This window comes from Nansenia antarctica (assembly GCF_963989245.1).
Source record: "Nansenia antarctica genome assembly, chromosome: 5".
In the NCBI taxonomy this organism is placed as follows: Eukaryota; Metazoa; Chordata; class Actinopteri; order Argentiniformes; family Microstomatidae; genus Nansenia; species Nansenia antarctica.
This window is the reverse complement of record NC_137690.1, coordinates 37,548,253-37,570,491: the sequence shown is the minus strand read 5'-3', so window position 1 is coordinate 37,570,491 and position 22,239 is coordinate 37,548,253. Positions and strand designations below refer to the sequence as shown.

Genomic DNA, 22,239 nt, shown 5'->3' with positions numbered 1-22,239 from the left:
AGATATAAGACTCTTCAAAAGTAATCCCAGTGTCTTGAGACAGGGGGAAGATTGTCTCTGCATCAATCACCAAAGTCAAGAACATCTAGGGCATTAGAGTAAAAGAGGTGTCCCTGTCGCTGTGTGTGCAGAGACCAGGACAAAGAGCCCATAAAGACACTCAGGCCTCTCCCACTAAGCACCACAAGACAAACATCTGGGTGGCTTCTTAGAAATGGCCTGAGGGGGGTTTACTCAAAACAAAAACACTTACTGGAATAACAGAGCAAAAAGCTAAATGAAGAAAATAAAATCCCAATAATGCAAATCACTGCAGAACTAGCCTAATCCATGAAACAATATACATGTTTGAGGCAACACATCAAACCAGGTGAAGATGTACTGGTAATAGTAAAAATATGTCTAGAAGAACACTGCTTTAGTTGTTATAGTTGGGCTTCAGTATATTGAATATACTGGCTGCTATATATTGCCAAGGCTGGAACATCAAAGAGCTCTGCATGCTGAGGGAGAGAGAGAGATGTGTTGGAGGGAGGAGATGGAGACAAGTTCAATGGACAGATGGTAGCAAAACAATCTTGTACAATGAATTGCTTACTTGCCAGTTTCCTCTCAACAGTGCAAAATTTAGCACATAAGAATAAGAACACCTTCAGTCTAGAGTCTAGACACTGACACACGGTGGTGACCTCAACCCGTTCAGTTACTTCATGCGCCTAAGGACAGACATTATTTGTCACCGTGACTGAACAAGGGCCATCAGTATTCCTCACACCCTAAGGTCTGCCTGCTGGCTTTACATTAGTTTCAAATAGGCTCAAACCCCGTTTAAAAACAACAATGCATAGCCATTGGCTTTACTTGGCATCAATTATCTCCCACTGCCTTCGCGCCCCAAATGTTTCTGATTCGTAGCTACGGCTCAGTCGTGTGATTGTGTTTTTTCGAGGTTTCCTCAGTTGTGTCCGCTCCCAGACATCTGTCTGGACATCCAGTGTTTCCCCTACAATTGCCTTCGGGGGGCGCAACGGACCCCCCCGCCTCCCCAAGAAAGAGGAATTATTACAGACGTAGACACCAAACATCTGACAAGCAGGCTAAAATATCTGCGTTTTTTAAACGCATCCAACCCGAATCTGGCGAGTGGCAAGCCCATGGGGTCGTTGGCAACGTTAGTCTGCCAGTAGTGTCATACAACCAGACCTATCTCCGCACTTCGCTTCGCGCTGTGCCAGTGCTGGAGAATAATAAAAGATTTTGCGCGAGACGCGAGACAGTTTTTGCCGGGTGAGATGTCTGCAGATAGAAAGTAAGCAAGTTGGAGTGTTCTGACAGAGAAAGTTGGTTAAAATGGGTCGTTATTATTGTGACTAGAAAGTGTCTTGACTATAATTCCATGGTGTCAAAGAACTAGCAAGCTAGCTAGCTCAGAGGTGATGAGATGAGCTAGTCTGCTGCACACTTGCCAGCTAAAGAGCTAACTGGGTGCACTTTATTATTTTAGTTAAAGTAGATATACAATCTTTCTTATTCTGCTAGAATTGGGCTTTATGGTAATACCATAATGGCATATTTACAGTACATGGACAGTGGATTGAAGCATTGGAAATGTCTGTTTTTTATAGTTGGACATACCATTTTTTTTCAGGTGAGAGAGTAAAGTCAAAATGACATTATCTGACTGCATTGCCCACAGCAATCCAATATTCAATTATAATTATGTTATAAATTGATATGGATCAATGTATACCTCTTATTAGATTATAAATACTGGTTGTTATGTTTGCCTTTTGGTTGACAGCAAAAGAGGGAGAGGGGAGGATAGAGAGGGAGAGAAGGAGAGAGCAGGATGGTGTCAGCACACCAGAGAGAGAGAGAGCAAGAACCAGGTGAGAAAGTGGACAGGTAGTCAAGACCACATAAGTCAGTAGCCTTGAGAACCGATGGTTCTGGAGCCTAACGGCCCTTAGGGGGCAGGAGCCCATCTCCTGTTTCCGCAGCGTGAGGCGGCTTAATGTACAAGTCTGGGTTTCCCAGTGTTTCCTCTATACGCATTTATTCGTGGCGGGCCGCCACCAAAGAATTTCCTCCGCCACCAAATGATTCAGACAGTCCACTTTGATTCAGGCTGCGCAGAAAGGCAGCGAGTTATTATGACCGGAGAACAGGAAAAAAGCAGATTGAAGCTAGATTTAGGCCGCTTCCAGACCAACATTTCGTTACGATTTAGCGGTAGTTATTTACAATATGTTACAATGTTGCAATTAACCTCGTCGTTTGTGTTCGCACTGCAATCGAGACTCTCAACAGGCGCGCGGCGCGAGGCGACGCGCTTTCAAAACAGTTTTGTGATTGGTCCGAATTTCGTGGGACATTTGGATTTCAGGAAATCCCTCTCCTCTCTCTCTCTTAGCCCGTCGCCGGTGCCTTTAATCCCATAAACGTATCCTAATCGAAAACGGAACATCATCAGCGACGACTGTGGGTTATTGCATTTACTGCTGTTCTCTGGTTCATGTTCTTATACCAGTGCTCAGTATAGAGTATTTTAAATGAACATTCGTAATATATGTCTCTGATGTTCATGGTCAATTAAATGCGGTGGTAGCTGACGTCGGCACGTTGCGCTGTTCTGAGCGGCAGCAGGTCTCGCTGCTCTGTTTTTAATGTTTGTCGGTTTTTTGTTGTATAATGTCTAATGTTACAACCTCAGCCAGAGTTGTTTATACCAGAAGTGCCCTCTTTGCACTAAGAGAGACTGCAAAACATGAGGGTTTCAAACACTCATTAACGAAGGAACTACGGAAGAAATACCGGGGGTGCAAAGCTGGAGCGAAGCTAAAAGCTAAATCGAGGAGGCGGTGGAGATACAAGCCGTTTCTACCATCAATCGTAATGGGAAATGTTAACTCCTTACCCAACAAATGTGACGAGTTGGAGGCACTCGTGATGCATCATTCAGTGTATCGGGAGTGCAGCCTGATGTGCTTCTCTGAGAGCTGGCTAAATGACAACATCGCCGACTCATGTGTGGAGATCGAACTATTCATAGCAATATGCGCGGGGCAAAAATAATCTATTGCTTCTAAAATCACCACGAACAGAACGGCGGAGGTACGGGTAAGCAGGGCTCATGTTGGTGTCCTCAAAGGTAAGAGTTGGTTTTCTTTAACTCAACTGATAGCATTACCTTGTTGTTTACCGAATGCTCCATCTGACTGTCACACTGTGATTTTACTTGTGTAAACAGTTAATGAGTAACGTTAGCCGGTTCTGTGCGTGTACTCTCACGTAGGCCTACTTCGTATTGATCTTTCTGTGTGTGTGTGTGTGTGTGTGTGTGTAATGCGCGTTCCGCATGTTCCGCTGCAGCTGTAGGATATATTGGTATTTGATCACCTTCTATATAAAATCACCTGCTCGGCTTTAATGACTTAACCGCTATTTAAGAAATTATAATTGTTGCCACCCTCTATACTAGTTTTTGGTGAAACCACGTCTTTGTTTTGAGCGCCAGTGCGCGTTTTATGCGCGTGCACGCGGGAAAAAAATCACGCACGCTATGCGCGCGGAAGATAACCGCTCCGCCACTAATGTGAAAAATCCTGGAGGAAACACTGTTTCCGTTAACCGGTAATTACCGGTCTTTGTCCAGTAAAATCTGTTGAAGTCCGACATATTTAAACCTCTTCGGTCATAATGTCCGGTGAAAAGAATTCCCTCTTAGCACAATTTGAATACAATTTGCAAAAAATAATTTGTCACATATTCTGATTCCTTCTACATTAAAAAAGACGAATATATAGGCTATATTTTTTTTATTGGATTATTAATGTGTAGACTAGCCTACGCGATGAACAAACAGCGGCAGGGTTGCCAGATGGGATTGACAATTTACAGCCTAACTAGTCCGCTAACCGCTAAACCCAGTAGCCCATTCGGCGGTAACCCGACTCAACTGGCAACCCTGTCTCACAAGTAGTAGTTTGTGGTTTGCGGAGAGTGAAGGTACCTTTCGGGAGTAGTTGTGAGGGAGAAATTCGTCAGTTAATTTAGTTTGATGTAGTCTAAATAAAACCACTGCAGTGACAGGAGTCAAGGTTATTGTTCTGCGTGTTTTGGATGTGCTAGAGCACAGTGAATGACCACCGAGGGCCGTGAGATGCGGCTAGTAAAGGACGCTAGCCATCTCCACCCCGTTCATTGATTGAGCCTGCCGTGCCCGTTCCAGCCCTGAGTCGGGAGATTCAGAGTACAACATCCCCCTGGCTACCTCTTCTACTCCGGGAGTTTCCATTGAACTTTCCTCCTCTACATTCGTCCATCTCCACGTTAGGGATGGACGGTTTCCAATTATTGAAACCGAAAAACCGTCAAAGACTAAAACCGCGGTTTTCCGGTTAACCGAAAAACGAAAAAAAAAAAAAGAAAAAGAGAGACAATTTCAAATAATTGAGCCCTACTGCTACAATACACTCATGTCGAACACCATTAAAACACCGTAAGCACAGTCGCAACACATTTAGGCTACTTAGTTTCACAAATATAAGTGGAAAGGCAGACTTTTGTAAGCTACACCATACATGAAAACACATGAACACTTAACACACCAGCTCCGCTGATCCAGGGTGCACGTCTGCACGGAAGATCATCTCTTGGAACAGCGTCTTCATTGAATGAACTGCTTTCCCAATATCTTGGTTCTTAGACAAAGTTTCAGCTGCTGCTCAATGTATTTAAATATTTGAATACTGCTCAATAATCACTGAAATATTAGACTTAGAATTATGCAGTGAACATACTTAAAGCTTTTCATAAAAACCACATGCCGCGAGACTGACTCGTCCTGAACTGTCGTAAGTCAATCAACAAAGAATGCCCCATCAAAATAAAAGTGCCCATGGTAGAGCTGTCAAAATAGAGCTTTCAAAATAAATGTACTAATACAGATAGAGATAAATACAGAACTACCTTTGCGTCACTAAGTGACCGCGTATCTTCTGAGACATGCGTCCTGTCATCACTTTCAGTAGCGCCTTCACACACAGTGGTGCTGTGCACAAACACTCTTGATCCGTATAGCTCTTGTTTTATTATATTGTGGTTTAGTAAATACTGCACTTGGAGTTACATTCAATGCATGATTTGTGCTATAGAACATAAATAAAGTTTGATTGATTGATTGATATCAAATCAAATCACATTTTATTTCTATAGCGCATTTCTCACAAAAGTGACCTAATGCGCTTTACAGAGAGCAGCGAAAATGATCTTATTAAATGTAAGCGAGTAATTGTAAAAAACCTTTCCTATCTACCAATAACTGAAGGCAACTATCTTTCCCATAGAGTGATTCGTTACCCTTAAATATAATCCCAATTAGATATTAATCCTCAGTTATTCTTCACAACTGACCAAACCTCTCACTCATTGCGCGGCAGATTCAGACTGTATCATTGTTATTTTCACACACGACAAACATGTGACATGTTCCAGTTTTATTCTTTGAACAACATATGAAAAAAAAAAAAAATCCGGTTTCAGACGGTTTTGATAAAAAACCGTTTCTATTTTTATAAACCCCGGTTTTCGGTTTAACCGAAAAACCGTCCATCCCTACTCCACGTGCACTACTATCGACAACCTGGGCTACTGGTACCATTAGATTAGGATTGATTAGATTAGGTTGACAATACCACACTACATTTGAGTTTAGGGATATCAATGTTATATATTTGTGTATGTTTTATCTTTATGTATTCAATGTTATAATTGTTCCACATTTGAGACCTGTCTTCCCCCCACTCAGTTATTCAGTCGGTGTCCATCATTTTAGTTCAATTTAGTCTATCTATAGTGTTAGAGTTTAATTTGTGCCACCAAGTTGAAATAGTCCACGGGTGTGTATCCCCCCGATACATCCTCCTCATTCTCATACTCCCGAGTCCGAGTAAGCATGATTTGACAGGCAGCTAGACTTAATGCCTTCCCAATCAGCGAGACGTGGTTATAGAAATGACGTTGTTTTATTGATAAAAAGGGTAAAACTGGAAAGAGAATATAGAAAACTTACATTACTGCCGTGAAACTATTTAACACACTTCAGTTAACGTAATGTGGAGTCCGTTCATTGATCGATCGATGCAGTCCGTTCAAATAGCCATCAAAAGCTAAACTAGGCATACTTAAAATTACCAATTACATACTCAAATACCATTAATGCAATTGAAATAAACATCTTAAAGTGGCCTACAGTCGTAATTCAAAGTAGCAAAGGTGACTAGGCTGCCCAGTGTGGCGCGCGTGCAGCCCTGGACATATGCCATAGTAGCGCATGCGAATCATGAAAGCCTATATTATTATATCGTTTGCATCTAATCGTATCGGATGAGAAATAGACATTAAATGGCATAGGCCTATATAGGCTACACAACAGCTAATCACCGCGACAAACACCTATATTATATTTTAATATGATGACCGGAATTTCTCCCGTTTGTCCGACACATTGAAATCTTCCCGGACACGTTGATCGGCACCAATTTTTTCTAACGGAAACCCTGGTACAAGTACATCCTGTGGACATGACGCTGGTATGTCGCAGGGTCTGGGCCGGGGGGGTCCATGCCACGGTCCATGCCACCCCCCCAAGGCAGCAAACCTAGGGGAAACACTGACATCCCTCCTCCAACTGTTCCTGGGGCAGCCTATTTTCCTCTTCCCCTGAGAGTTGGACTTTAGGGCATGTGGGGTGATGTTGGCGGCTGGTTTCCGGAGGGTGTGTAGGTCAAAGGGATCCTGTCCAGTTCTCTCCCACAGGTCCACATTCCTGACTTTGTCCCTCCACCAGATATTCAGGATCCTCCTGAGGCAGTTGTTGATGAATGTTTGTAGTCTGGTTGTTGATCTCCATGTTTCCGATCCATACAGCATCACCTGCTTCAGGTTGGAGTTGAAGACGCGTAGTTTAGTATTTATTGAGATGGTTTTGGAGCTCCAGATCTTCCTGAGGATGTTAAACACCACACTAGCTTCGTTGATTCTGCTGTTTATGTCCGCATCTGCTCCTCCAGTGGTGTCCATCACACTACCTAGGTATGTGAAGGCCTCCACCTCCTCCAGGGCAGTCCATCACACTACCTAGGTATGTGAACACCTCCACCTCCTCCCGGGGAGTGTCGTGCAGGAGGAGGGCTGCTGCTCTTGGGATGGATCTTCATCTCCTGTGTCTTTGTTGTGTTTGGTGTGAGCCCAAGTTCTGTGGCTGCTTGTGTGATTCTGTCTTCTCCTGCATTTGAGTGTGTGTTGCCCCAATGCAATGTTTATATTTCACTGATTCCAATACATGTGTACAGTAAACATATTGTTCCCCACAAATGATGTAGTGCCTAGGTTACACAACTCAAGTTCCCATATTGATATAGGCCATGTTTTGGCAATAAGTTATGCTGCAACTGACTTCTCACAAAATATTACTCCCAAAGTAATTAGGCTATAGGCCAACTGCATTAGGCTACACTTGTATAGCTGCATTTGTAGTCAGACTGAAGTTACCGTAATGCTTATTTGATTCATTATTTATATAATATACAACTTGCTTCTTACAGTTTTACATTGACTCTAAATATTATCCTGAAATTCATAAAGGCCAATGCACACGGCGTGCGATTTTGTCGCACGACAACATTCGATTCTCAATTCACACCACCGAAGTGTGTGGGTGTGAATAGAGAATCGAATGTTGTCGTGCGACAATATCGCATCGCACGCCGTGTGCATTGCGATGCGATATTGTCGCACGACAACATTCGATTCTCCATTCAGTGCCTACAGCGTTATGCTACACTCCTAGCTCTCCACGTTGCACCCTATTATAACTTCGAAATGGCAAGATGCATTTTTCCTGTACCGTATTTTCCGCACTATAAGGCGCACCGGATTATAAGGCGCACCTTCAATGAATGGCCTATTTTAGAACTGTTTTCATATACAGGGCGCACCGGATTATAAGGCGCACCGGATTATAAGGCGCATAGAATAGATACTGCAGTCAAACGTTTGACTGGGGTTGCGTTACGCCCAAGCTCCACCTACTGCGTTGCGTCACCTCTCCATCGGTGTTGTGTCAACTTCCCGTTGTCCAAGCTCCACCTGAGCGTTGTCACCGTCAACGTTCTACCTGCTCCACTGTCAAAAATATATATTTTTCCACCTCAAGTATCAGCCGTTCGTCATCCATTTTTGCAACAAGCGTCAAGGACCTGCGGTGATTCACAGCTGACTCGCGTGAATAGCAATTCGCAATAGCTGCAACCACGAGATATAGAGTAGTTAGCTACAAGCATTTTCAATCTGCTATTATCTCTATTAGTGGATTAACCGCTGTGGTGATTTAACAGCTGATAAAAATACATCAAGTAGACTACAAACAGAGCAAAACAACACCAGAAAACAACCAATAGGCTATACAATTATAACCAACAACCAATATGTGACAGCTCCTGGTGAAATGTGCAACGTACTTTTTCAGTTTTTACACATGCTTAAACTACAGATTGTAAGCTTTCAAATGATGTGTCATACATTCAAATCAGAGAAAGATTGAACACGACAGGCGTATTTGAATGTTGGTTCACCTCAAACATTGAATGGGAGAAAAGTGACTCTGACCAAACCACAACAAACGCTGCTAGCGGCTAACAGCTAACAAAACACATCGCTACGAAGGTCTAAACTGTATTTTAATAACATGACAACATACTGGGAGAACATCGACATGCTAAAAACACATAACTACACAACTAGATGAACACACAGTTCTTGCTTTTGAACACGAGCTAAAACGAAACTATGTTTACAAGTCAACCCTCCCTTACCGGTAGCCTCTGGTAAACGAGAATAATGAATCCAATACACAAATGATAAGTGTTTAGTGATCGTTAAACTGTTGTTTATTATATCGAGTGGGTACTTTAAAACTTCAAGTTGAAAGCACCAAGAATCTCACTTTGTTCCCTCGGAAACTCTGTTTAGTCTTCTTTACTTGGGGTCTTGTGGTGTGGGACTGTGAGTAAGCACAGTATACCGGTGTTTACTGATTACCGTAATGCTGCAAGCGGTGCGGCTTTGTAGTTTACCAGTCGTACTGAAACATTTTGACAGAGCGCCTTGAGCGCCGTGTACAACCAGTATGGATCAACAAATTAACCAATTGATCCATATATAAGGCGCTCCGGGTTATAAGGCGCACTGTCGTTTTTTTTGAAAATTAAAGGCTTTTAAGTGCGCCTTATAGTGCGGAAAATACGGTAGTTGTCAAAATTGGACCAATTGGTGTAACTTACAAAATGGCACATCTGTATAGCAAGACGCATCATTCACCTAAGTTTCTACACAATTGTCCCAGTGGTGTCGGAGGAAAAGCGTGTGACATACATAGGGATGGGAATCGAGAACCGGTTCCAGTTGAGAATGGGTTCCAAATTGTTCGACTCATTGGAAATACGCCTCGAAGATTAGACTCCTTTTTTCAATGCCGGCACATTTTCCTGACAGTAGCGCATTGCAAAAATGCATGCGTCTGACGTCAAACTGCCTGGTATCCGTTTGCAAACTTAGTTTGAGAAAGCTGCTAAGTAGCATGGTATCTATTTAAAAGTCAAGCGAAACGCAACATCGTGGATACTAAATGGTAGATGCCCTGCACATCGCTGTCACTGAATAATAACTCACCCATTGAAACGTTGTGCACCGTGCCAGATAGTGCTACCAATGAGTTTCTTTATTTCAAGTAAAGTCAAGGAATTGTGCATGTACAGCTCTGGAAAAAGATTAAGAGACTACTCCAAATATTTCTTAAATGAGCATCTCTACATGTATGGTCATTCCATTCCCGTGTCTGTTGAATTCCAACGCAGGCACACCTCATTCTACTTAGTGAGTTACTGATTAGGGGACCACCTGAACCAAATCTTATTTAGCATGGAAAAGTATAAAATCCACTGCTGTGGACCTAACTATCCTCTTGCAATAGGACCAGCTGGATGGCAAAAATGGTGCTAGTAGTAGCCTACCTCAAAAGTAACTGGGATGAGAAAATAACTGTTGACCATGCCAAAAGAGTTGAAAAGCAAAGTTTTGAGTGAGGAAAAGAAGGGTGCATTTCTGGATTTACTGGCAGAGGGATGGTGAGCGTCAGGTTGCTTCCATCCTTAAAATGTCAAAGACGCCGATTCATAAGAAAGCAGCAGACATTAGGGACAAATTCAAACAAGACAGGCGTGTGAGACTGCCATATATCATACCTCCGTGGTATATGTATTTCAGTGTTTCCTCTATATGCATTTATTAGTGGCGGGCCGCCACGAATGAATTTCCTCCGCCACTAATTGATTCAGACAGTCCACTTTGATTCTGGCTGCGCAGAAAGGCAGCGAGTTATTATGACCGGAGAACAGAAAAAAAGCAGATTGAAGCTAGATTTAGGCCGCTTCCAGACCAACATTTCGTTACGATTTAGGGCGTAGTTATTTACAATATGTTACAATGTTGCAATTAACCTCATCGTTTGTGTTCGCACTGCAATCGAGACTGAATCACTCAACAGTTAACAGTTAGCATAACAATGTATGTTATGCTGTTAGCATAACAGTTTTGTGATTGGTCCGAATTTAGCGGGACATTTGGATTTCAGGAAATCCCTCTCCTCACTCTCTCTCTTAGCCCGTCGCCGGTGCCTTTAATCCCGTAAACGTATCCTAATCGAAAATGCAACATCATCAGCGACGACTGTGGGTTATTGCATTTACTGCTGTTCTCTGGTTCATGTTCTTATACCAGTGATCAGTATAGAGTATTTTAAATGAACATTCGTAATGTATGTCTTTGATGTTCATGGTCAATTAAATCAGCCTATTTTGTGAAACTAATAATGTTCCCGCTAATGGGTTAACCGAGCAGCCTCGCACCTAACGCTAGCTTCGAACTATTCATAGCAATATGCGCGGGGCAAAAATAATCTATTGCCTCTAAAATCACCACGAACAGAACGGCGGAGGTACGGGTAAGCAGGGCTCATGTTGGTGTCCTCAAAGGTAAAAGTTGGTTTTCTTTAACTCAACTGATAGCATTACCTTGCTGTTGTTGTTTACCGAATGCTCCATCTGACTGTCACACTGTGATTTTACTTGTGTAAACAGTTAATGAGTAACGTTAGCCGGTTTTGTGCGTGTACTCTCATAGGCCTACTTCAGTGGTGTAGTCCAGTTTTTTCTAGTGGGTATACTGTGATTTTTCCCTCCCAGCCTCATATCGTTCATAAAAATACATCTGCGCTCCCTGTCTAACGTTATATATATATAACATTAGAGATGCTCCGATCAGGGTTTTTGGTGCCGATCACCGATATCAGTGATCTGCCGATCCGATATCACCGATCACAGCGTCGAAAATGGCAATTGAAGCATTCTATTTATTGTGTAGCATTATTTATGTTTTTAATTATTCTTAACACCATTGACATTGTATATTAAGTATTTAAATGAAATTAGGAGATGAGAAAGTATCATGAATTGAAGACCATCTGTTTTATTGAATTCACAACCACCTGTAGCTTACTTCAGGAAAAACTAATAAAATGTGAAAATAAAAATCATAATAAATAAAATGTACACTGTCACATCAAATGTGCAACATTCCACTCGAATGAGAGGAACTAGGGGCTCTTAGAGAACTTGGAGCTTATACAGTATACTGTAGCTTTCCTGAGGAACAATAAACATACCCAAACTAAACTGCAACATAAACAGGCTATAGCCAAATATAAAATACTGTTTCAAGTCAGGTCAGTTTCAAGTCATATTTAGGAGGAGATAAGACAGCAAGTCAGCAATAATCAATAAAACAAAACATTGCACCTAAGGAGATTTCAGACTCAAACCTTACTTCTGATTAAGCAGCATCACTGGCAGATCATTAGCCTTGAGAAATACAAGCATCTCAGCGTTTTTGGCACTCAGCCTGTTCCTCTTATCATCTAAAATATGTCCTGCTGCTGAAAAGTCGCTCGCTATCTACACTTGTGCAAGGTGCACAGAGGAAGACCTAAAACTCACGCGCTAATAGTTGTTGCTATGGGCCAAGTGACTTCCTGCTCGCGGGGTCACATGACGTCGCTGCACACTACCTACACTACGCTCGTGAAGTCGCGCTGGAACTCTGACCAGCACTCGTGGAACGCCTCTCGTCCAATCAAAGCACTCGGTCCCTTTATGACGTCGAGCCCAGTGTGCGCTTCGGCGCTCTCTGAGCGAATCGACGAACGCAGCAAATGCCGTGTGATATTCGTGGTATTGAAAGACCTTGCGTGCGTTCCTCCCCGAGGTATTTCTTTTGAGCAGACATTACAAACGGCATATTTGTTGTCTCTTTCCGACACTGTGTAATATTTCCAGACTGGCGACGCCATTTTGTAAACTGATCGGTCGTGTTTGATCGGCCGTTTTGAGAACTCCGATCAAAACCGATCAAGGCCATATCGGCCGATACCGATCGGCGCCGATCAGATCGGAGCATCACTATTCATCATCATATTTTTCAATATATGTTGTATTGTCTGAACGAACATTTATTTTGCCATATTACGTGACTGATGCACCTTAGGTTTTTGTGAACGGGACGATCAGAAAGAGATTAGCTTACCACGAAACAAGGAATGCAATATAAAAAAAAACAACGCGTTACATTGGCCGTCCTATTGAGATGATAACTGTTTACAGATTGAACTCATTATCACTATTAGGCTACCGAGTCTCAATCTCAAATGGCATTCAATTGTCAGGATTCATCTTTGATAAACAATGGCCTACTAATTACATCCCATTGAGTATGTTTGCATATGAACACACTTATTCCTATGTAGCCTATTGCATTATCTTCATACATAATACATTCAATGCGCAGCTTTCCGAGAGCCCACGGCGCATGAGAGTAAAGTTAAAGTCCTATAAATAAAGTTCTCACATACAGTGCCTTTGGAATAGTAGAGCTTATTATGTTTATAATCAAGTGCTTTAGTTGGCGAGCAGACATGCCAGTGTTATTCTTGCACAATTGCACCCACAACATGCTATTGCCGTCCGGAGTTGATCAGCTCCAGATTGAGCCAAGGTTCTGAAACATTTTCACACAATGACAAACATGTGATGCGTTTTATATTATATTCTTTGAACAAGCAGAATGGGACTGCTCAGAATAAAAATTATAATACATTATATACTGTAGGCCTATTATAAATATCCGTTCGTTATATAGTATTCGTTGATGATTACATAATCAAATGTAGCCCGCAGCGCAGAGCGCATAATGTCTTATTGAGTCAACACGAGTTGACTCGCTGGAACGAGACAGACTGATACACACCACACCTCTGCCATATCATACATCGGTCCCACATGTATTTATTTACCATCATATTTTTCAATATAAAACGGTATGATATGGCAGATATATATGGTACATTGCAGTCGCATACAACCGTCTTGCCTGTTGTGTATTATCATTGCCGACACAGGTCTAATCATAACTGAACATCTGATAATAAGGTGAAGGGCAGTATTATTCATCTTTACTTTATTGGGTGAATAAACTCAATATGAATGATTGTACAGTTGTCTATAGGCAAGAATGGGCTGAAACAATGACAGTTACAGTCTCGCTCAAACTGTAGCGAGATTAGGAAACTACTAATTGTAAATAGTAATCCACAATTATGGTTATTACTGGTGGCCTGAGGTGGTCCAGTGGTCTAGCACCGTGGTCTACAGTGATATACAAAAAAGACATTATATACAATATTATAAATATCCGTTTGTTATATAATATTCGTTGATGAGTACAGGCATAATCAAACGTAGGCTACTGCAATCACTTTGCTGCGGTAGCTATGCATGCACCACACAACTTGATAGGTACATATCATTCATAACTGTACATAGGCTACACATATCATAATATCTTATCACTATTGCATGGAACTTGGGTAAACCCGCTGTGAAAAAAAACCCTCAGCTCCAACAAATCTGAAGGGATTGGGAGACAACTGTACAGTTTATCATTTTCATAACTGTCTGTACATATACATATCTTATGCATCCCTATTGCTATATATAGCCTATATATAAACACATTATGTTACATACTTATCAGTCTTATACTGTATCTAATTCAGCACTGAAGCCTGAAGGTTGAGCACAGTGTGTGTCCCCTTGCTACCTCTGCTGATATAAAAGAGAATTGCAGCCTTGGAGAAAAAGATGGCAGCCGAATTCCAATACAAATACACAGACACACACAGAAATACTGCAAAATCGCTTTATACTAACTCGATTTTGAAAATGTAAAGATGCTGGGTGGTAGAACGCACATATCTAGGAAAAGTCATGAAAGGAGGGTCCTGAAATTTGATCGAGTGCAAAGGTAGATTTTTTTTTGTATTCACTGGTACTCTACGACACCTCACGGCTTTCCTAGTGTTAAGTCTCCTCTCCATCTTCTCCAAAGCTAGGTCTCCTCTCCATCTTCCCCAAAGCAGAAGAATTTTTTAAATTCCTCAATTCTGTCACACTGTGGACCCCACTGTTAACTGATGGAGGCTTCAGAGGGGGCGTGAAAGTGGCGTTGTTGTCCATGGGCAAGGCAGCTGACAGAGCAGAAAGTGGCATGCCCTGACTGTTAATGCCATGAAGAATAGCCTTGGCTTCCCATGAATGAGCTTTAAGCTGCAGGAAATGTGCTTGCCATGCATTTCAAAAACACTTCCAAGTACTTGCATCAAAAGTAAAGTATCCCCATCACATGGACACAACAGTTGCTTTAGCAATAACTGAACATAATGTCCTTGACAACAGACTGCCACCTACAACACACCACTACCTGCACTACCCTGGGGTTGGTTAACCGAGTTCTAACTAGGAAAGACACAATAATGGTTGTTTTGAGTAAATAGTACATTGTGTTTACAGTTAAATACAACAAAAGACATCACCAATGACAACTGAAATATTATATTGATCAATTCATATTTGTACAACAATGCAGTAATATGATAATGATGCATTGGCATCACAAATATCCATATTAATCCAGGTATGTGTGAAGTACTGGGTGATATGCATCATGCTGCATTACAAAGGAGAATGTTTTTATGATGCAGAAGCACACGCACAATCACTTTCTACACAACACCTGTGTATTTTAAATCAATACGTCCCCATAGTAACACCGTTTTACAAATGACTTCTTTCTTGTGGAACACCAAGGAGTCCTTGATCCATTATGCCCTGAAATAGGCTACTAGATTATGTAACAGGTAGAACGTATTCCACAGAAATACTGTCCAATTTGCTGTCGGAATTCGAGGGCAATTTAAAACGGTGTTGAAAGCTAGGCATTTCCTTGCAACATAAGCACAACATGACTGAGACTCTGTTCCATTATTACTTCGTTATTAGCCAAAGTAAGAGCAATTACATTTTTTGAAGGCGAATGTTCAATTGCGGCCAGGAGACGCTGAACGCCAATTTTGCTTGCAAAGATGGCAAAATAAATAAATAGCTATAGCTGCCTATATATCGATCGATCTATATATATATATATATATATATATATATATATATAGCCATCCAGCTATCTTTCCTGATTTGACAGCCAGCTACATATCACTTCATGTATCCACCGTTGGCCACATTGGCAAAACTGCTGCATACTTACCAGCCTGCCGCCCCCTCCCCCAACCTGGAACACAAAAGCAACCTACGAGTATCTCCCTGTCGTCAGGACTATCACTAACAGGGCCGTGAGGTGATGGACCACACACTGCTGTCAGCTCAAAACCTCCCTCATCCTTTTTGCCTGGGATCTCGTCTTACCTGTACTGCGCAGCAGCACCGTGGGTAAATCCAAAGTAGTTGCCGGTAGCCATTTTGGCATCTTCACCAAGCCGGCTGGGCACTGCAGAGGAACAGACAAGAGACATCGAGGGTAAACGCTAGGCTAAGCTAGCTACAGGCAAGACCCCGCATTGCTGAAACAAGCTGAGAGGTGACCTCAAGGACTTCAGTGTATCGATAGAAATCATAATCTGAAAGTCTTGGTCGCAATTGGAATTAAATGTTATTGTTTTTGAACATTTACTTACCATAGGTGAAGGAGACTACTGGGCATATGGGAATCATTTGGTTCCTATTCTCTGACGAACTCTGACTCATAACCCTTCCTATTTATATGGGAAGGTCGGAGCAGGAAGTGGCATTGTAGCGCATGCGTGGTAAAGCAGTAATGCTTCATGGGTATTGTCGTTCTTATGATGATTTCTTTCAAGGTCAATATAATTTGGATCGATATCAAATATATCAATATCTCTAATAAATGGCCAGCAATATTATTGGACAAATTACACACATGTTGGGTTAGTGTTCTTGTATCCAAAAATACAATGGACGAAATTGTACACTTATAGATATTTCATATATTATTATTATATTACATTATAACCAAATACATTACATTAACATTTTTGTGAACATTATCCGGTGCGACATTTGGAACTACAGTGATAATGAGATACTCATTTGTGAAATGTGTGTTTTGTGTTTGTAACTTTGTTTCTAAATAAAGGCCCTGAACAGCCAACAGACGGCAGCTGTTGACAGGATCAGGATGGTGACTGAAATGTGTACTTCTCAAAGTCTGACATTACGTGAGAACAGTATTTAAAAAAGCATGAGTTTAAGCTGTGTAACTTGTTTGTAAAGACTCATATGACAACAAAAACATAAATAACATGTCTAAATGTGTAAAATGTTTACACCAGCGGTATCCCATCTACGTCGGTAAAGGAAAATCCAGGCTTTTTTATTTTTATTTTTATAGATCTCGAGACTGATGAGTCCTTATCAAAATATGCCTGGATTTTCCTTTAGTGACGTTGATGGAACACCCCCCTGAGGGCTTGAGGCGCCTGCGCGAAAAGGGGAAACTTTACTTCCCACAATACTTAGCGACCAACCAGAGTGCTTTGGCTCATCATCTTCTTCAACAGAAGCATTTCCACGCTGCCAGCCGCCGCACACGTCAACCGACCCTGCTGCAGCATTAGACCCAATGTAAGACTGTTGTCTATCCTTGGAAATAAGTGCTATTCGTTAGGCAGATGGAATCTAGTGTGTAGCTAAAGCAGCAGAATTAGTAACGGTGCTAGCCTAGAGAGCCTATCCTTTCTTCTATCTGTTCTGGAGACTTTGCTAAAGCTATCAAGCCAGGTGGCAGACAAGTGCAAGGAAAACATGTTTGTGTTAGTTACCTACTAGCTAGGTAGTACATGTCTGCTGCATGTTAAACCAAAACAGAAATTCTGCGGCTTGATTTTTGTGGGGATGCATATTATCACATTACAACTGCAGGGCTGCCAAGTTACACCAAAAGTTTGGAGTGAGATTTTTGGGCGGTGGAGCGACCCAAAACTGTGCACGTTTTGGCAGCAGCGGCCCCTCTCTCCCGCCCAATTATTTGTGCTAGTTTCCTGCAATTTTACATGTTGTTCATAATAAACCAGCACAAGAAATGAAAATAACAATATATCATATTTATGAAATCTTAATGAACAAATACAGTAGCCTACAGACTCTAAAAGAAAATTGCGCCCCATCAACAGGACTCAGCCCCTTGGTCAGCAGCAGAAAGACCCTTGGTCATCATCTTATTATACAGTGCATTGCTCATAGATGGCTATCATGTTATGCAGTACATACCAGGGTTTTTCCTGGGTCAGAATGAGGCCTTGGTGGTTGATCTTGTGCGCGCGTAGCGCGGCCACATTTTTTTTGAGGGACCCCCAATTGTTGTATTTGTATTGTAAATTGCAATTACTATTTATTATTACTATTGTAGGAGCCAGATATGGTCCTGTGATACGTGTTGTAATTCACTGTGTGGGCATGGGGTGGCGCTGTCACAATACCTGAGGCAGGTGTATATCAGGTAGCACATTTGTTGTTGTTGTCGTCAGGTGTTGACCCCGGAAGGGCAAATAGGTTTGACCGCAAGGGCGCTAAGTTTGTTATTGTTATTGTTTGTACCAGTGATTAAGCCATTGATGGCACATAGTAACACAATAAATGTTTATTATGCAGCAAACCAACGACTACGGATCTTATATAACCAACAGCAACACATCAATTTAGGACGCACGGCGCGTCAACCGGACAATCCGTTGACAGTCTGGACAGTCCGGACAGTCTGTTTTTGAGCCTTGATTGGCTACGAGTAGTTGACAGAGTGCAGCAGCTTGCACTGGGCCTGGTCATCAAGATACGCTACACCACAAAGACACCCAAGTACCTGTCAACATACTTCCAAAAAGTGAACAACGTCCACACATACAACACCAGAGGAAGCTCCACGAACCACGTTCAACCGCGTTGCACCACAAACAAGGGGTTAAACTCGTTTGCAAACTATGCAGTAAAAATGTGGAACGCCCTTCCTATAATCTTAAAGGAGTGCAAAACACTGCCCACCTTCAAAACCACTCTCAAAAAACATTTACAGGAGGCTGCAATCCGTAACTGGACCCTCTAAATCAAAAATCAGATTAAAAGACCCGAACTACCCACTGTACATACTTTGTGTTTTGTCCCCCGCCCCCACCTGTGGTGTATGTCCCCACCTGTCCTACCCGCTGTACATACCTTATGTTTTGTTGTATTGTTCTTCCCATGATGGATGTGTGTTTATCTTGTAGATAGTAATAGTTATTTGTCTGTATTATCTTGTAGATAGTACTAGCTTTTTTGTCTGTCTTACATGTAACGATGAATTGAGAATCAAGGACCCCAATTGAAATAAGCCAGTGGCTTTCTTGGGTTTTTATCCTGTTAGTTGACCTTGTATGTAATATGTACTTTCATGTACCTACTTCTGCAAATCTTCTAATAAAGTTTTCAATCAATCAATCCGTCGGGTTAGCATCTCAGTAGCAAGTAGTAGACTATGCTCCTTTAACAATTATTATTAATGTACCTGGTTATGTTACAGTAGAGAAACAAAAAACAGTTACCAAAACTGAGTATTTACTAGCTAAGATTGGCAAAAGATTGGCGTGGTGCAACCGAAATTAGTAAACAACTAGTTTGAAACTAGCTAGTAACAACTAGGGGTTTAGTAACTACTAAATGCCTGCATTTATAATGACTTACACAATATTGGTGCAACCCAGTCCAGTAGGCTACCAGATACAATGTTGTAATGTATGCACATATTTTGCTACCACGGTTGCCAGATGGAATTGACCATGTCCAGCCCAACCAGTCTAAAAGCTGCCGAATCCACCCGTCCAGGGTGACAAAAAGTAGCCCAATCTGGCAACCCTGCTTGCTACGTTCTTGCAGCTCGCGTGAACACAGGTTCTTCCATCAGCGCTCGCCTGCCGCTTCGACTGCAGACTCAAGTTAACGCGCGTGCAGAAAGATGCCACGAAACTCAAGTCCCGTAAAACAATTGTTATTTCTCGCCGTGAGAAATAGAGATGCGGCGTGAGAGCGTGAGAACTGGTTGAAATGCGTGAGTCTCACGGTGATTGCGTGAGACTTGGCAGCTCTGCAACTGTAGTAGGGATGTACAGGCCACACCAGATACAGTTGGTGTTGCTGATGGATTGCGTGAGACTTGGCAGCTCTGCAACTGTAGTAGGGATGTACAGGCCACACCAGATACAGTTGGTGTTGCTGATGGCGCTCATGCTGCTGCGCATGCGTACAGGCACGCAGTGTATAGAAGACAGCAAAACATGAGAGCTTCCCCGGTGTCTGACATTCTGCAGAGTTTCTGAGGCAGATAGTGCGTTTGCAATTTGCAACACATGTTCGACAAAAGTTCGGAGAGGAGGGCAAAGGTCTACGAGTTACGGATGCTCCGATTTATCGGCCACCGATTTAAATCGGCCGATTTCACTCCAAATGACTCGATCGGTGATCGGCAAAAATGGCCGATCGCAAAAACCGATTTTTATTTGTATTTTTATTTTTTTTATTTTTTTTTTTCCTGGGGAAGACAGATAACTGAACAGAAAACATAGGAGGACATAACAGTATGTAAACCATGAAGGCCACGTTTATGATGTCTTTTATACAGCCATATCACTGACTTGGGCTTCAGGCCCTAACTGGGTGATAGGCCAGACTTTTACTATGCCATAAAAATGGGTCTGCGTTTGCTTGGTGCCTAATGGATCAAAACTTTTGTCTAAAAAGCAAAAAATATGTAGGCTATCCAGTCAGTAGGCCTACAGTTATGTATTTAAAAAAAAATCGGTATCGGTATCGGTCCCAAAAATCCAGATCGGAGCATCCCTAAACACAACGAATCTCATAAGTCACCTTAAGATTCACCATTGCAAGCACGCTGTATGGAAGGAATATCAACACTAGTAGCCTAGTAGCCTAGCCGCGAAAAAAAAAAGCTGCTCATGCTGCTGCGCATGCGTACAGGCACGCAGTGTATAGACGACAGCGAAACATGAGAGCTTCCCCGGTGTCTGACATTCTGCAGAGTTTCTGAGGCAGATAGTGCGTTTGCAATTTGCAACACATGTTCGACAAAAGTTCGGAGAGGAGGGCAAAGGTCTACGAGTTACAACACAACGAATCTCATAAGTCACCGTAAGATTCACCATTGCAAGCACGCTGTATCGAAGGAATATCAACACTAGTAGCCTAGTAGCCTAGCCGCGAAAAAAAAAAGCTGCTGTGCCTATTGAACACGCATTTGAAAACTGCAGGAAGTTCACTCGAGACAGCTCAAAGGCTCAAGCAATCAATGAAAAAATAATGGAGTTGATGGCCCTCGACGACCAGCCTTTCTCTGTAGTAGAAGATAAAGGATTTCGCCAGCTAATTTCACATTTAGAGCCCCGGTATACACTCCCAAGTCGCCGCTATTTTGCAGACGTGTGCCTGCCTGCTATGTATGATACAGTCGCCACACACATCCATAGTCTGATCGATACTAGCGTAAGCCAGATAAGTTTTACCACGGACATATGGACTTCTGACGTTAGTCCAGTCAGTATGCTTAGTTTGACGGCCCAGTGGCTGGATGAGGACTTCAATATGAAGAAGACACTGCTGCATGCGACAGCCATCCCCGGTATCAATTACTCTTAGGTGAGCCTTTTTTGTTTTCATAAAAGGAGGCCAGATCTTGGCTAAAAAAAGCATTGTGCACTGTGTCTATAACAGATTCTGTTTGTTAGAGGAAATAATAAATGAACATTTGAAGAGTCAGAAGTGTTCTCTTTGTTGTGTTAACAATAGTGATGTAAGTTAGATTTGGTGAGATCACTATGGAATATTAAATCATCAATCTTTGCTCACTACATAGCCTTTCTTACCTTCAGGTGTGCATGAACTACAGGTTATCAACTGTGAAATTATATCTGAATGGTCTTTATTGTCATTGATATAGCACAGGTACCAAACAACGAAATTTGGGAGGGGGGGCTTTTTATTTTATTTTTTATTATCGGTTATCATATCGGTTATCGGCCACGAGAAGCGGGTAAATATCGGTATCGGTATCGGTTGGAAAAAATGCATATCGTGCATCCCTAATATTAAATATATCTTTCTAAAATATTTCAACATTTTCAGTGCGTTTTAGCGGTTGTACCGACTGATGTGATATTTGAGGACATTCATAACAGGGAGCGGAAAAGTGCATTTATCAAACATTTAAGAGAGAGCTGGCTACTTTTCTTCTCACTCAGAGGGTCTGCTGCAGGGTTCTTAATGATGTAATATCCTGTCACATGGTGATTATCAGTTGATTTGATCCAAAATGGTGCCTTGAAATTGGTTGCTCCGAATGATATCAGTGAAATAATATTTTTGTGACAAAACACAAAAGTGATTTGAGGAAAGCAAACATTTATACATAAAAATCCTTAACCATTTTGCAGTATATTGTTATAAACCCTTGTAAAATCATGCCAGAATGTTTATAAACTCCTCAAAAAAAGTGTGGAAACGTTATGAGGTACAACTTGTAAGGATCATGCATTTGTGGAATGAGTAACACAGCTAAACGTGTGGGTAGCGGCCCAAAAAATGTTGCCAAAATCCCCTGCAATATTCTTCTGTTGATATTCTCTCTAATTTTGAGCTTCAAGTGCTGGCAGGTGTATGT

The 22,239-nt window shown here is 41.9% G+C and overlaps 1 protein-coding gene across 2 annotated transcripts in view; it reads right to left on the bottom strand.

Moving 5' to 3' along the window:
* The window catches only part of zfr (zinc finger RNA binding protein), a gene marked incomplete at its 5' end in the record, with an annotated part of 88,214 nt that extends 71,949 nt beyond the window's left edge, over nt 1–16,265 (bottom strand). For both annotated transcript variants that reach the window (XM_080532252.1, XM_080532253.1), the window contains 2 exons: nt 15,927–16,008; nt 16,196–16,265. In XM_080532252.1, coding sequence (XP_080388378.1) covers nt 15,927–16,008; nt 16,196–16,265 — 152 coding nt within the window. The remainder of the gene's footprint in view (nt 1–15,926; nt 16,009–16,195) is intronic.
* Nucleotides 16,266–22,239: the final 5,974 nt, after the last annotated feature.